Genomic DNA, 17,526 nt, shown 5'->3' with positions numbered 1-17,526 from the left:
AAAAAAAACAATCTGGCGTTTTGACAGCTCCACGGGGAAAACCAAGAAAACCGGGGGAGAACACTATTCGAAAAGGGGGCAGTATGTCATGAGTGCCGTTGAGCTAAAGTCATCAGCGCAATGGCACACATGACAATGACAAGGAAATAAGTGAAGGGGCACAAGTTAAGTAGCCATCAACCCACAACGACTAACGGCTAACAAACAATAGCTAAACGGATCACGGAGCCACCCAAGCCATCAGCGGCAATACAACGGGGATCGCCCAGCTGAAAGCAATCAGCAGAAGAATGGAAACCTGAGGATGGGCGATCCTGGAAACCCTCAACCAACGGCAGGGCAACGCAGGGGACAAAGGGGGGTGACGTAACCGTGAGCGAGGGGGCGCTGACCGGCGCGGGGTATTTAAACCCCGCACCGGCGCGCTCCTGTCACTCTCAGCTTTTTTCTACCAACGTTGTACCTGCCCTGAAATAAACCAGAACCTGATTTGCAAACCAGTGTCTGAACGTTATTCAGAGGTAGGCAGCGCATGACAACGAGTGGTTATTAACCAAGGACTACCTGTAGTAGGGCTGGTTTAACATTTCCACAAATATGACTGCACAGATTGAAGCCTCCATAAATTCCATTTGATTGTTATGTTTTGCTCAAAGGTTACTTGACTACCTGCCATGATCCAATGTAGTTGGAGGCTGCTATGCATCTAAGTATAATGGGGAGGCACAACATAGTGCTCCCCTTCCTTTTTATACCCTCCAGTCACTATTTCTGGCCAAGGCTCCTCTGTTGGCAAAGGGAAGCATGTCTGTTCCTAAACAGCACAAGAGGCATGCTCAGAAAAGGTACTATCTGGCAGAAATGTTACCTCTCAGCCCTTGGTGGCCAGGAGCTTCTAGCAATCAAGAGCACTGCTGCCAGAGAGGCACTAGAAATGTGCTGCCTGGCAGAATTTTCCCAGCTTTATACTTGCTTTATACTATGAATGAATAAAATTGCAGGTACTACAATTTCGGGTAACTCCTACGATCTGCAGACATAATTATAAGGCTCTATCAGACCAATAGCAATATACAGGAGAGATTATTTGAATAATATCTAAATTATATAACCTTGGATTTTAGGTAACATCTCTGACCATTTATATAGCCAGTATTAGCCTTGTGCAATTGTTCCCTTCAATACTGGAAGTCATATATCTAAAAGTAATAGCCGCTGACAGCTTTTCCCTCTTGAATAGAAAAACCTACTAGCAATAAATGTCAACAGTAAACAGTTAATTATGTTTCTACTTGAACACAAAGTTTGAATACACACTTAAGCTGGCATGGTTTTATACCCAAATGAAAGTTGGAGCATATCAGCAGAAACAAAAAAGCGGAAAAACTATCTAGTGATTTGTTGAAAGAGTAAAATAAAAGGGACTTGCATTCTTCTTACTTCAGTGCTTGGGCGAAATGTGATTTGAGTAGATCCACCACCTAAATCTAGCATTCCTACACATTTCTTCGTTGGATTATCCAAGCTATCTGAAATGCATCATTTGATAAAGCAAAGTTAATGGAATGTTTATTCAAGAAATGTAATTATTTTTACAAGCAGTTCCAAGAAAAACATTTGCACCTTGCCTATCACACATATATAAATCAGACATATAATTCAAAATAACAAACAATGAACATAAAGTACATGGAAATGTTTTAATTTCTTATATTTGCTGAAATACATTTAAAGTAAGTATAGGTTTTAAATTCAAACTGTAACTTGAGTTTTATCTGAAGCAACTGTGATTGCAGTCTTATTTCCTGGGAACTGCTACATTGAATACAATGATACTTATGTGAATATTGTAGTTTGATATAGCAAATATTACAGTATTTTGAACATTTAGAGAAAACATAATTTGCATTATATAATGTGAATGTAATTCAAACACACTTAGAAACATACCTGTTAAAAAATTGATTGTGATCCATGCTGAAATACCTGGTTTAAAACAAATTGCAATTATATACATATAAACAGATCAGTTTTCAGTTTTCTAGTTCCTGTGATTTATTTATCAATAAGAGCAAATTTATTTGGTCAGAATCACTCAGGATGAGTGAGAAAATGGCACACAAGAGAAATGCTTGTTGCAACAATTAGGACATAGGTATCTGAATGAACACTAAATGGGGCCTAGGTTTCAAACTGGTTTCAACTGTACCAGAAAGAGAGAGCTGGATCTGTAGAGGAAAGGTTTATAGAAAATGTCAATTCAGTGTGCTATTTGAAAGCTAGGAATACACATAAAAGATCTTAGCTAACTTAGAGCAATGATATACATATACACTTTTTTGCATGCACATATTTGCATATGGAAATGATCATTATGAATTTGTTCAAAGTATCTGCTAGAATAAAGTACTGTATAGTATAGAAAATTCTTTTCCCTAGATTGTCACCATTAAAGTGTACAACTGGTATTACTTTCTGTGTCAATACTGTGTGTAGTCTACAATTCATAATAAAAAAACCCAGTACATCTCATTAGCTGAACTGACTGCTCATATTATTCTTACTTGAACCTGCCTCATTCTGTGGAAGATGGATACATAGGGTTGCACCTGGGATTGAATTCTATGTAGCTATACTAACTCCATTTTCTGACTAAATGAGGAAGTCACTTATTCCTAGTAAAAGAGTAAGGTTAGGGCATACCTTCAGGTGTCAGGATGTGGCTAACACTGGAGCCAAGCACTAGCCACTGCTACTGCAAATGGAAGAATTCCTCAGAAGCTAAATGCTAACTGCCATAAATGCAAATATGTGGCTTCCTGGTTTCTTAGTACAGTAATGCAGGAATGAATGAATCTGACTAGATGTTCGTGAAAGCCAATGCAAATTCTTTTCCTGTACTTTCCTGCATCTGAACCATCTATATAAGCTTGCTTAACCATGTGCTTGGGGTCTGGCCAAGGAAACATTGCCAAATGTGTTGTGTGCTTGACTAGACTCTGCAGGCTCTTAATAAAGGCACTGGAGACTTCACAAATTGTTTCCTGATTGAGTAGAGGCACTAACTAAAACCTTGTCCCTTAGGTGACCGAGAAGGGAGTAGACTGCTGAGGAAACAGAATTATCTTCTCCAACAATTCCCACTTATCCTTGCTAGTTTAACTTTAGACTGTGTTCTGTGGAGTCAACTAGGTGTTCTCTAATAAAATTTCATTGAATGCCCAGTCACCTGACAACTGAGAATTTTGCATAGATGACAGGCTGAGGGAGAATTTGATTTTGTAGTTTTTTTTTTAACCTGAAATATCTTTTTCTTGCTTCAACAGGCTGTAAATATAATAGTAGCAGCCATTTTGATTTCTGTACAATAGGATAGAAAATCATAGAGTAGCTTTTGGTTTCATTATGGAGTAAAAAGCCACTATTTCTATACTTCATGAATGAGAATTTTTAACTGAAATAAAAAATTAACAACACTCTTCAAAATTATTTTTGAAGCTGCTTAATTCAAGAATAAGCAAATGATGTGCAACATGCAGTTTGAATGCTTCATTTTTTTGTTTGGCATACTTATGTGAAACAGGATTTTCATATTACAACGAAAAGTGCAGAAATTTAGCTAATGCTTCACCAGACACAAGGATCTTTCCAGCAATTCTTCTAATTTTAAATTGATCTATGATCATCAGGAGAAAAACATTCCTCCTGTTAAAGATTTTGGGCAACAAATGGACACTCAGCCACAGCACTCCTTTTAAGTGAGGTGACTACTGTGAGGTAAGAATATTAGAGATTCTTCATTATTCATTTTCACTGACTCAAAGTTTCAACTATTAGTTTAAAAAGTATTATTTAAAAATATATATAATAAAATATTTTAGTATAAAAACCTCCTTTCCTAGAAGTAGCATGTGTTCCATTAATATATTAGAAGCTCCCAAATATTCCACAGCCAAATAAATTTGGGAAACTGTGTTTTAGACTGTTAGCTTAATGGAACAGGAATAAATTTTCTTTATATTACTCCATACATATTTGCAACAGTTAAAACATAGTAGAGGTATTAAACAGATGATTGTGCTTGCCCTTAGTTTCACAGAAATTCTGCCTGCACAGGAAGGTTATTGCAGAATCAAAAGCAACTGTATGAAATCACTGAAAAACAAATTCAACTACCTTCATCGGATCCATCCATTATGGAGACACAATCACTTCCTATAAAGAATGGAGATTCTTGAAAAATGTCCCTTACCTAAATTTAAAGATAGATTAATACAAATTTAGTTAAAAACCACATTCGCCTTCAGAAAAGATGAAATTTCTCAGCAGTTTTATGGTGACACTCTTCTTATGCAATGGCTTACTCTCTTATATTTAAACTACCTCCTCCCTCATGAGTTTCCATAAAGAAATAAAAATGTTGCTATGTGAGAGCATTTGGGGATCTTACTGTTAGAATCTACCCATGTTAGCCACTGCCATTATAATTAATAAAATATTGTGTTGTTTTTAATCTTCTGAATTTTTAACTATATACACCACAATTCATTGTTGGGTGTATAGTACCAAAGAAGTTAGTACACAATAAAATATATATTCTGAGCATTCTCTCTTTTATATCAAAGCTGTGATCTCCCTCCACAAATTGCTAAGGAATGGAAATATATTCAAAAATAGTACTATGATATATTGACAGGATGCTATTTTTTGTACTATTTATTTCTCAAATTTGTCACTGCCCATCTCCTCCCATCACTATAACTTAGCTAGGCCGAAAACTATGAGTGCTAAGTTTTCTGAGGAATAAAATCCACAATATGTCATGATACTAGATCTTCAGTTAGAGACTATGGTTATGTTCTCCCTTTTCAATAACCCTAATGTGTTTAATGATTCCAGTTTAGCATTATAATTTAGTCTTAGCTTATTTAGTTTTGACTTAGCATGCTCCTAGTCTTTAACAGTAAAAAAAAAAGTCTTATCCAAGATAAAACAATGGATGACCATAAGAAATGTGGTGAAGAGATATTACAAATATTTCTTTGCTGTTTATCAGGGTTACCAGTTATCTCCTGACAGTCAGCCATTCTCCAGGAAATGAGAATTGATATACCATCTGAAGGTGGTAGAAAACCATAAATCAAATACACAATAATCTTGATACTCAGGAACCATAATGGAGCAAGGAGCACCCCCAGAATGAAAATCTAAAACATTGAGGGAGAATGAACCCCATCCAGTCAAATTATTCATGTATTCCAGGTGCAGGCCTCTTTCAGATTTGTTGTATCTGTATTAAGCCTTATCATGATGCACCTGTCAAATCATCTACTGCTTCATTGGAAGATTAAAAAAAGTCAGTGTAATATTGATGTCACCCATCTTTAAATCTCTGGATGACAAACTGTAATACAGCCCCCTATTAATTCTCTAACATTCATCATTAAGCTTGAAGTCTAATCATTACCTACTAGACTAGAATACATAATGGAGAAGATAGATTTAAGTGAGACTGATTTCTGCCCTGATTCAAAAGACAGCAAGGGTAGACAAGAAATCACCTTATCCAATAATTTCTGTGCCTTTTCTTCCTGCAGTAGTCTTAAGCCAGCAGTTGCTTTAAGAACTAAGGGAGTTGACTTCCACGAATTCATAGGAACAGCTTCTTTAGCAACTGCCAATAGGTCATTTATTCCTTGAGCACTCTGACAAAATAAAAAAGTATAGAGTTTTTATTTAAGCAGGGTTTGTGTGTGTGTCTGTGTGCACATTTGTGTCTTTTAAGTCATTCTTGATGTCTGGTGACTACCTAGACAAGTCCATGCAGTTTTCTTGCAAGATTTTCATAAATAGTTTGCCACTGCTGGCTTTGTGCCTGAGGCAGGACCAGAACATACAATATTCTGGCTTCTAGCCTGGTGCCTTAAACCATACACCAAACTGGCTCTCATTCAAGCAGTTAAAAAACAAAAACTGTAAATGTGGATGATGCAGGATATTTATTCATCAGATTTTGAGGCTGCCTGACTCCTTGATGACACTGAGAGGCTTACAAGTTGAAAAAAATTATAAAAAAAACACAACAGAGTTTGCTTTCTATTGTCATGCCTGCTCTATAGAACAGTACTCCCCTGAGATCTGGATGGCTTCAGCCCTACTTGCCCCTTGGAAGACTTTTCAGATCTGGCTTTTCCCCCAAGCACTGAGTCAAGAGATTTTGTGCCCATCTTGATTACTTTGGATAGATGAAGTTGCCTCATGTGCCGTATCTTTTATTGTTTTTAATTGGGGTTTTCGGTTGCTCTGTGTAGTTTATATCTGTGTATACCAGTCGGAGTTGCACGTCGTTTGGGCAACTACACACATTGATTGATTGATTGATTGATTGAATAAATAAATTCAGTGACCAATGAAGGTGGAATAAGACATGTAACAGTAATCCCTAATCTTTATGGGATGATGATGATAATAACCTGCATGACTGTCAATAACTCTGGGCAGCTTATAACAATTAAACAAATAAATTGTTTAGACATGCTACTGCCACTTCAAGAGCCAGGAAAATCCAAGATTTTGGCAGACTTTATCCCTATATGACATAAAAACAACCCCATGGTCCTAACTTTGGCACAAGGTATGCCTACCTATTTAAGAATTATTCACTGGGTAAGATACCTTTTAAAAAATGGAGGGAGAATGTAATAAGGGTTTAAACCTTGCCTAACAAATAGCATAGATGAATAATTCTTCATCAACTGTAAGCCTGTAAATCTGACAATACTATGATACACATGTTTCTTCAGAAGAAATTTCCATTATTTCCATTAAGTGTTATTTCCAGGCAAGCATGGCCTAAATTGACTTATTTACAGTTCAAATTACCTTATCCACATTGTCAGCATATGCAGAGAGTCCTGGTTTTAATGCTTTGAATGTGGTATCAATTAGTCTAGGAAGTTCTGTTTTTTAAAAAAGAAAGATTAATCCAGTGTAGTAAAGTGAATCTATACATAATTTTTCAGTTTGCAAATCAAAGACACAGAAAACTAAGTTAATTAATCAAGAAATTAATGTGAAACCCTCCTTCATGAGAGGGACTAAGTGCAGAAAATCTCTGAGTGTACCCAGCTGAATTACTCCTTTATCTCCAACTGACTTATGGGAAAGGCTCTTTTCATGATAGATAGATAGATAGATAGATAGATATGATAAAGGTTTCCCCTGCACAGTTGTGTCTGACTCTAGGGGCGGTGCTCATTTCTGTTTCTTAGCCGAAGAGCCAGCGCTGTCCAAAGACGCTTCCACAGTCATGTGGCTGGCTCGACAGGCATGGAACAGTTGTACCATCCCACCAAAGTGGTACCTGGCATCTTAACCACTGAGCCATCGCGCCCCTATACACACACACACACACAGTATAATATTTTATATTATATACACTCTTTTCATTATATATACTTTTCATTATTATATCCTGTTTACTACGATTGTATATAAATATTTCAAATATACTGCCTTCAGCAATTTGTATCCTGAAAGATGGGACATAAATAGCTATTTATATTCACATGAAAACTGCAGTTAGGCCACATTCTTTGCATCTGTTGCTCCATCTTTGAACTAGATCTCAAAAAACCCAGCGCCCTTAAACAAATAAGTACATAAATGTGCCACAGCTTTAACAAACAATATTAAAATATTTGAGCCACCAGGGGGCAGCAAATTCCGACATGAGTAAACAATGATAGGAGAGAACAGAGCAGGAGGAAAGTACAGGTAGTCCTTGCTTAGTGACCACAGCTGGGACTGGCAACTCCATTGTTAAGCGCTGTAGTTGCTAAGCAAAACATCACATGACTGTGACAGGCTTACAACCTCACTTCTCCTTCAGTCATTAAGCAAATCACTGCAGTCGTTAAGTGAAATATCCATGTCCATGACTTTCTATTTTATTTCCGCCTTTTCTGTTAACTGCTTGTCGCAAGCCAGTTACGAAGCACACAAATGGTGATCATGAGATTGTAGAACACTGCGATGATGATAAATGTGCGCCAACTGTGAAGTGCCCAAATGGCAATCACATGCCCATAGGACACCGCAACAGTCATAAATGCGAAGATTGGTCACAAAGCTTTTTTTTCACACTGTTGTAACTTTGAACAGTCATTAAATGAAGCAGTTGGTAAGCAAGGATTACCTGTGTTGTACATTCTGTCCTATTTTCAGTGTAATGTAACATGTGGCTCTGCCCTGATTCACAGACCAAGTACAAAGAATTAGTTTAAGAAGAGGTGCAGCATACATGTTTGCATATTCTAAAGAACTTTTTCCAAGAAATTACATAGCCCTACTACCTATTTACAATGGCTAATTCTTGCAACTCTTTTTCCACTTATGGCTCTCTCCACATATGTGCATGCACAACTATTTCATTTTCCCCCCAAGATGCAACTGCTTTAACAGTTCAAAAAGAGGTGCCTCATGTGTGCCCCCACACATTCCAAAGCACCTCTTTTTGAACGATATGCACACCTCTTTGTAGAATCCTCTGCTCTCAAATTCAGGAACATCTCTGAAAAAAGATTCCTTCCTATGAATATCCTAGTCTTCACCAATTGTGTTAAACTTGAAGAAAGAAAATACTGAGCTTGGACCCAAGCTTATATTTGGCTTTGTGAAATACCAATATAAACATTTTCCCTTACAACTCTGGCAAGTTCTGCCATACATTTAATCTTCTACTTCAGGGGCCAGCAAACTTTTTCTCGAAAGGGCCAGATCCTGCCCTCCTCTGCCTCCCCAGGCTTGGCTGGCAGATCTACAGGCCACCAGCAAGGAGGCCACTGATAGGCTATCACTGCCACCCAGGACATCCTGGCCCTGCCCTGCGAACTCGACTGAAGCTTGGGCCTGGTGATCTGCTGCCTGCCCATCAGTGGGCATTATAAAAATAGGCAGCAGGCTGGATTTGGCCCATGGGCCATAGTTTGCTGACCCCTGTTCTATTTCAATAGTTTACAGCATTTAAGTCTCACAAAGAACTAGGTCTCACCATGTTAGCAACAAGCCCACTTTTTCAAAGAATTACATTTACATATTTACAGACATTTGTTCTTAAAGTCTGGATTGAGAGTTTAAAATTTTAACCATCTCCTTACATGGACTAATTCTCTAGCCCCTCTATGCTCGTGCTGCACCAGCCACTTGTGCACTCACATGCACCCTCCCCAACCTGTGCCACAACCCCACGCGCCCTCCCTGACCCACGCAGAACCTCTCACACTCCCACATACCCTTCTCGACCCATGCTGCATCCCCATGTGCCCTCCCTGACCAAGTGGCGCCTCTCGCACACCCCTGCGCACCCTTCCCAACCTGTGCTGCACCCCCTGTGCGCCTTCCCCAACCCGCATGGCACCTCTCATGAACCCCCGCGTGCCCTTCCTGGCCCACGCCACACCCCTGTGCACTCTCCCTGACCTGTGCTGCACCTCTTGTGTACCCCCTCGTGCCCTTCCCAACCCATGCCACACCTGTGTGCCCTCCCTGATCCACACCTCTCATGCACCACCTTGCACCCTCTCACTCCCTCCCTCACCTGGCACCAGCCACTTACTTGCCTGCTGGCTTCCCCTCTGACTTTGGTTGTGGGAAGCTGGTAGGAAGCTGCCTCACCTAACAACTGTCAGATTCAGTTAACAACAGCAACCGGGACTGCAGGGATTGCTGTCTGTAAGCCATGCAGTCACAAAGTGCAACATTCCATGACCACATCGCTTAGTGACAGCAATCCAGACAGACATGGTTTATTTTATTTTATTTTAATTTATTAAATTTATCCACCGCCCAATCCTGTTCAATGACGACTCTGGGTGGCTTACAATAAATAAAATAAAAAATCATTGTACAATATAATAAATAGAAAATGTAAAATGTAAAATGTAACATATAACATATAAAATCCATGATGGTCAGGATGGAATTTACGGGGGCCACATCACAGCACCAGCCACCTCCACGATCTACTGTCCTCCCTCTCACTCCAAGTGAGGTGGCAAAGGCAGGTCTTAACTCCCTTTCTAAAGGCTGGGAGAGTGGGGCCAGCCTCACCTCTGGGGGTAAGTTATTCCAAAGGGCGGGGGCCATGGCAGAGAGGGCCCTCCTCCTGGACCCTGCCAATTGGCAATCCCTCATGGACAGGGTCCATAACATGCCCTCTCTGCCTGACCGGGTGGAACAGGTCGATGTAATAGGGGTGAGACGTAGGTAACCTACGTTACCTATTAATACCTAATCCCTCAGGTAACCTGGACCCATGCCATGTAGGGCTTTAAAGGTGATAACCAACACCTTGAATTGGACCCGGAAGCAAACTGGCACTCAGTGCAGCTCACGCAGCAATGGTGTTATATGTGCCCTCCTTGGGGCTCCCAAGACTGCTTGTGCGGCTGCATTCTGTACCAGCTGTAGCTTCTGGATACTCTTCAAGGGTAGCCCCATGTTGAACGCATTGCAGTAGCCTATGTGGGAGATGACCCACATAGGGCATGAGTGACTGTTCAGAGAGACTCCCGATCCAGGAAGGGGCGTAGCTGGCGCACCCCGTGAAACTGCAAAGGCTCCCCTGGCCATAACTGCCACTTGCTCCTTGAGCAGGAGTCATGAGTCCAGGAGTACCCCCAGGTTCTGCACTGGATCTGTCTGGGGCAGTGCAACCCCATCCAGATCCAAAGATGTTAAATTCCTGGATACCTGGGAGCCCCCAACCCACAGCCACTCCATCTTACCAGGGTTCAGCTGAAGCCTGTTGTTCCCCATCCAGACTCCCACAGCCTCCAGGCACCAAGAAAGAGTGGTCACAGCATCGCTTACGTCACCTGGGATGGAGATGTATCATTGAGTATCATCTGCATATTGATGATACCTCACCCCGTGGTGGCGGATTATCTTGCCCAGTGGTTTCATGTAGATGTTAAAAAGGAGCAGAGAGTACCGAACCCTGTGGCACCCCACAAAGGATGCGGGCTAGATCTCTTGCTCCCTATCATCACCGATTGGGGCTGGCCCTGGAGGAAGGTGAACCAGCACAAGATCACGCCGCCCACCCCCAGCTCCCTGAGCTGTCCCAAAAGGATACCATGGTCAATGGTATCAAAAGCCGCTGAGATGTCAAGAAGAACCAGGATGGATGCACTGCCTCCATCCCACCCTCGCCAGAGATCATCCATAAGTGCGACCAAAGCTGTTTCCATCCCATATCTGGGCCTGAAACCTGACTGAAAAGGGTCCAGATAATCCATTTCATCCAGGAGCCTCTGGAGCTGCAACGCCACCACTTTCTCAACCACCTTCCCTAAATAGGGGAGGTGGGAGACTGGATGAAATTTGTCTGGCACGGTGGGGTCTTGTGATGGTTTGAAGAAGGGGTGCACCAGTGCCTCTTTAAAGGCAGCCGGAAACGCCCCCTCTTTCAAGGAAGTATTAACCATCGCCTGGACCCAACCACGTGTCACCAGCCAGGAGAGGCATGGGTCTAGATGACAAGTAGTGGCATTTATAGCTTGGAGGATCCTGTCCACTTCCTCAGGTCCAACAGAATCAAACTGTTCCCAGATAACTGGGTAAGTACCCTCCTTGGGCATCTCCACAGACCCTGCTTCACGCTTGGAATCCAACTTGGAACAGATCTGAGCGATTTTATCCTGCAGATGCTCAGAAAACTCCTCTTCATGGTCCTGTAGGTGGATCACTGGGCCCACCTTCCCCAAAAGGGATCGAGTGATCTTAAACAGGGCCATTGGGTGGCATTCTGCAGATGCAATAAGAGTGGAGAAATACTGCCATTTTGCTGCTCTTCCCGCTACAAGGTAGGCCTTAATAGCAGCTCTAGCTTGTGTTAGGTCAGGTTCGGTCCTTGTCTTCCTCCAGCAGCGCTCTAGATGTCTCTTCAGAACCCTCAGCATCTCTGTAAACCATGGGGAGTGTTGGGTTTGGTAGGACAAGAGAGGTTGCACAGGTGCGATCCTGTCCAAGGCCCCAGCTGCCTCCCTATTCCAGGCAGCAGCCAGGGCCTCCACTGGACGGTGCAGCAGATCCTTGGGTATAACCCCCAGCTACCTCTGAAACCCCGCTGGGTCCATCAGTTGCCGGGACGGACCAATCAAATGGGTCCTGCCTCCCTGCGGAGTGGGGCAGCACCAGAGAATCTCAGGGTTACCAGGGCATGATCTGACCATGACAATGGGGACAGATGTAACTCTCCCCTCAGATCACATTGCCACTGCTCTGACAGGAAAACCAAATCCAGCATGAGGCTGCTGTCTTGAGTTGGGTCCCGAATAATCTGGGACAGGCCCATGGCCGCCATGGTGGCCATAAACTCCCGAGTCACTTCTGAGGCCTGTCCCAGGGAGGCTGGGGATTGAAGTCCCCCAGAACCGTAAGCCTGGGGAACTCCACCGCCAACCCCGAGACTGCCTCCAGCAGCTCAGTCAGGGAGGTTGCTACGCAGCAGGGAGGCTGGTACAGCAGCAACACTCCCAACCGTTCTCGGAAGCCCAACTTGAATAACAGTGTCTCACAGCTGACTACCTGTGGAGCAGTGCCCCTGAAGGCTACTAGAGATTCCTGGATGACAACTGCCACCCCACCTCTCTTGCCTTGGGATCTCGGCTGGTGCCAAACCGTAAGCCCAGCTGGGCACATTTCCAAAAGGCGCATCCCCCCTTCCGGGCCCAGCCAGATCTCAGTAATACATGCCAGGTATGCCCCCTCCTCAATGATCAGATCACGTATGAGGGGGGCTTTGTTGTTAACTGACCTGGCGCTAAGAAGCAGCAGCTGAAAGCCAGGGCCTCAATGGGTCTGCTGTCCAGGGCCCAGGTCCGAGCACAGAGGGCTGGAACACGCCACCGGTACCAACACTGGGGGCGTCTTCCCCAAAGATGGCTTGCCCTCTGACTCCTGCCATGGCACCCCCATCCTGTCACCACCTGAATTGAATGCCCCGCCCTAAATCCCCCAGAGCTCCTCTTCCTATTTCCCCCAGATCCTGGCCCTCCAGGATCCCTGGTTAGGGGTCCCTCCATCTAACCAACCAACCAAACACAGCCAGGCAATCACAGGGTGGTGGCGAGTTCCCCAGCACTTCAGCTCGTGCTCTCAGTGCTGACACCCAACCCACCACCCCCACATCCCCCCTCTGACATATCTACCGCACCCCCTAACTGGCCTCTCTCACTAGCCAGAGGGGTGACTCTTCCCTCTCCCTGACTCTCATCCTAGGAGAGAGGATCCACATACAAACCTCAATCACTCCTTGCTGTCGTATCCCCAAGACACTCAGGTCATTAAGTGAGAAGCAGCAGGAGTCCCTGGTAAGGAGCACGGGGGTGCCACAGGGGGATGGGGGAGGCCCTGGGAGGCCCGGTGCAGGCTGCATGTGAGTCAAGGGAGTGGGGTGCAGGTCGGTACAAGTGCAGGGAGGCCGACGGAAGGAGGGCACGGCACAGTGTGCAGGAAGGAACTTGCCAGAATGACTTGCGACCTTCCCTGCCAGCTTCCCCATTGACTTTGCTTGTGGGAAACTGGCAGGGAAGGTCGCAAATGGCAATCACGTGACCATGGGATGCTGCAACCACTGTAAGTCCGAGCTGGTTGCCAAGCGCCCAAATCGCAATCACATGACTGCAGGAGTGCTGCGATGGCCGTAACTTTGAGAACTGGTTCTAGGCACCACTTGTTTAGCGCTGTCTCAACTTCAGTTGCTGAAAGAGTGTTTGGTTAGCAAGGACTACCTATATTAGCAAATGGTGGAAAATTATGAACTGAAGAGGTTACCTTTTGGTTTCTGTGCAAATTGGAATACATGTATTCGAGTCCCAGTGCTTCCAGCATCAAACATAATTCCATAAAGAACTGCCTCATCTTTTCTTGGGGCCTCAGCACCAAGCTGCTTTTCTAAACCTTTGTCAGCAGCTTTTCTTCTGTAGTCAAAATTCCACTTTGTATATACAGCATAAATAGCAGCACACATAAAAATTGCAAATATGCAAAATGGTTTTGGGATCTTCATGGTCTCCATTAGATTCTTCTCAGAGGAGTTACCTATGATTTATCTGCAATATAAAAAAAAACAATTGTTTCATAAAAAGAACTATGAAATTTTATGTGAGAAAAATGGAGCCATCATGCAAAACATACTGGAAAGGCTTAGACACAGCATAACATTCCATCCTGTCATATCAATGATGTAGTAATGTTTTTAATTTGTAATTTCAGCCTTGAAGACTTTAACTTGATGATGACATTCCTAAAAATACACAATATAATCAAAAATCTATCAAGAACTATATTTAAAAACTTGCTATTCCATAAAAATTATACAAAATATTGGTGGTAAAGGGTTAGGCCAGATTTTACAATCATATTGATACTAATACTGTAATAGTACTTTTTGGCATGAGGAGAATTCTAAGGAAAAGTAATAAAATACATTATTGACGTAAATACTGACTTGATCCACAATTTTGAATTCACTGATTTTTGACAAGGGGTAAAGAGAGAAAGGAGTAAAATACCTATAAAAACAGTAATCTACGTACTGTTAAAATAATGAAATTACATTAAATGTTTGTATGTAAATATATACTGTATATATAAAAAATGAGTCTTGCAGAAATTTTCCTCACTTGTCAAAAATGAGATTTTCCTACAGTTTTTTTCTTTTAAAAACTTATTGTAACTCCAAAGAATTATATAATATAAAATTCAACTGACCTAGTATTCTATATTTGTAGTTTTTCCTTGTGATGAGTCATTATACTTCAGCCAGTTGTCTTATTACAGCAACAGCAATTAACATATTCAAAGGAAAGGGTTTTTAAGAAATAAACTAGTTCCTAATTCAGGTAGGTTCCAGGTAGAAGATTATTGTAACTTAATAAGAATGGTATAATAACTATTTCCTCCTGGATTATGAGAACTTTGATCTCAGTTAATCTGAACCATAGTAAACTGAATTTTCCATTATGTTATGAGTATATATATTCAGGAACTTCTATGCATCTGCAAAAACAGAATACAGATAAACATAAATGGCTAAATTTAGAAATCTAGCTCTTAGGAATGGGGTAATCAATAAAATTGGGATCTATTCTCCATCAGAACAGAATACAATTTACACTAGTGCTTTGAGCAGCCTTTCTCAGCTTTTTGACCCTGGAGGAACCCTTGAGAGGTCCGCATAGTTAAAGCAATGGTGTTCCCCGTAGTAACATACGGCTGCGAGAGCTGGACCATAAGGAAGGCTGAGAGAAGGAAGATAGATGCTTTGGAACTGTGGTGTTGGAGGAAAATTCTGAGAGTGCCTTGGACTGCAAGAAGATCAAACCAGTCCATCCTCCAGGAAATAAAGCCAGACTGCTCACTGGAGGGCATGATATTAAAGGCAAAACTGAAATACTTTGGCCACATAATGAGAAGACAGGAGAAGATGCTGATGCTAGGGAGAAGATGCTGATGCTAGGGAGAAGTGGAAGGCAAAAGAAAGAGGGGCCGACCAAGGGCAAGATGGATGGATGATATTCTAGAGGTGACGGACTCGTCCCTGGGGGAGCTGGGGGTGTTGACGACCGACAGGAAGCTCTGGCGTGGGCTGGTCCATGAAGTCACGAAGAGTCGGAAGCGACTGAACGAATAAACAACGCCTCCCAGAACATGGACCACCCAGAATTATTTTTCATAACTGAACTTGCAGTGCTAGTTGTTTTTCTCCCAAGAGTACTTCAGTTTTAGCAGCCTAGTTTAGAAAGAGAGAGGGGAAATATTCTTGATGTTGCTGATGGATATTGATATTTTGGACTAAAAACGCTTTCAGATCTACTTTAGACCACCTAGAAATTTATTGAAACCTCTTAACCAACCAACGTTCTGCCTTCCACATCCTATCCCTTAGACAGACTCTGCACTTTTGTCTTGTAAAGGAATCAGGATTCCTTATAATAATCACCATGCAGACATGACCAGACTCCTTAATCTTTCACACAAGTTGCCACTAAATCTGTTTTTCTTTGTGAATTGTTTGTCTGTAAATTGAATGTCATTTAAGTGTCATTTTTTTCAAAATTAATATACTGCTTAGTAACTAGCTGGGTGATACCATATACTCCCATTATGGCTTAACCCAAGGGTTCTCAAACTGTGGGTTGGAAAGTGAGTGGGAGAGAATTCAAATTCATTTATAATTTCAGAGAGTCATGGTACCAGAAAATTTAAGAATCACTGGCTTAATTACCATTATTCATTATTTGCTGAGCTCAATAATTAATATTTACATTCTAAGGAAACAAGTATTTTTGTCTTTTGTACTGTGAAAATAATCAATCCTGTAACTAACACACACATCAGCCCTTGCGTGCTCCAGAAACACTGTGGGCCTAGGGGTATCTAAATAACTAGGACAGCAAAGAGCAAAAGTTTAGGATTATTAGCTTACAATACATGCTCAGGTATATTTCAGCTTTCAAAGTGGAGTACACCATTTGTTATATTAATCACTAAAATATCTTTCACAATCCCAGATGACTAATTTCCCATAGAAAAGGAGAAAGAAATAAGGACAGAATCACATCCAAGTGTTACTTTGATAAACTAGTTTTTAGAGAATGTATTGCCTGCCAGAAAATTTATTTATTTATTTAATTAATTTCTATAGCTGCCCATCTCAACCAAGTGACTCTGGGCAGCTAACAATTCTAGAAAGTGACAAATATATGGTTATAGATCTGGGGGAGGGTTGTATAAGAATGGTGCTACTGTTGAAGCTGTCCCCCATTAAGCATACAGACAAGACAGTATTTTATAACTAGAATTGTGAAGAACGAAGTAGACATTGCTGAATTATAGCTTTAAATGTTAAAGATAAGGGTAATGAGATGAAATATACAGGAACGTAGAGACTCTGCATTTTTCATATTATGTAAGAACATTTCAGCAAATACGGCAATATTTCTCTTTCTTTTTCCTACCCACATAAAGTAAACTGTGCTTTGCAAATGTCCTTCACTCCAATTGAACTGTAGCCTTTTCCATCTGGCCACTTAGAAGGAATAAAAAATACTTTAGTTCATACAATGCATAAATGAATGAATATATCACAAGGGCTGGGTTCACAATTAAGCCTAAGCCAAATGACATGAATTATGGCTTGTTTTACCCAATGCGTTAAGCAAAAATCAAATAAACCACATGTGACAACCCAGCGAGATATTGCACTATGCACTACACTAGGTTTGGAAGGAAAAGAGAAGAAAAAAGACCCACAGATGATTCTGACCATGACTTTAGACAGGCGCATGTACCGTTCTACTGTTTCACCATTTTCTTTTATTGTTCGGCTTTTAAAAGAATCTTAATGGAAAGGGGACCAGTGCTAACATAGACGGGATCATTTCAAGTACAGCTTTAAGTTTTTATTGCTCTTCTAGCTAACTGTAAAAACAGCAGTTAGGACCCTTTCCTCTGTTT

General features: G+C 41.7%; 1 protein-coding gene across 3 annotated transcripts in view; it reads right to left on the bottom strand.

Moving 5' to 3' along the window:
• ENTPD6 (ectonucleoside triphosphate diphosphohydrolase 6) overlaps positions 1–17,134 on the bottom strand; it is a 38,004-nt gene extending 20,870 nt beyond the window's left edge. For 2 of the 3 annotated variants that reach the window (XM_063301846.1, XM_063301860.1), the window contains exons 1-7: positions 14,203–14,299; positions 13,840–14,117; positions 6,883–6,959; positions 5,562–5,705; positions 4,177–4,252; positions 1,951–1,986; positions 1,441–1,529 (exon numbers count right to left, since the gene is read on the bottom strand). In XM_063301846.1, the coding sequence (XP_063157916.1) occupies positions 1,441–1,529; positions 1,951–1,986; positions 4,177–4,252; positions 5,562–5,705; positions 6,883–6,959; positions 13,840–14,083 (666 nt within the window). In that variant the 5' untranslated portion in view covers positions 14,084–14,117; positions 14,203–14,299. Of the gene's footprint in view, positions 1–1,440; positions 1,530–1,950; positions 1,987–4,176; positions 4,253–5,561; positions 5,706–6,882; positions 6,960–13,839; positions 14,118–14,202; positions 14,300–17,027 lie in introns of those variants that run through there. The other variant, XM_063301852.1, reaches the window with a different exon arrangement.
• Positions 17,135–17,526: the final 392 nt, after the last annotated feature.

This window comes from Candoia aspera, chromosome 1 (genome assembly GCF_035149785.1).
Source record: "Candoia aspera isolate rCanAsp1 chromosome 1, rCanAsp1.hap2, whole genome shotgun sequence".
NCBI classification, from domain to species: Eukaryota; Metazoa; Chordata; class Lepidosauria; order Squamata; family Boidae; genus Candoia; species Candoia aspera.
The sequence above is the reverse complement of the archived record's forward strand: the minus strand, read 5'-3'. Positions and strand labels throughout refer to the sequence as shown.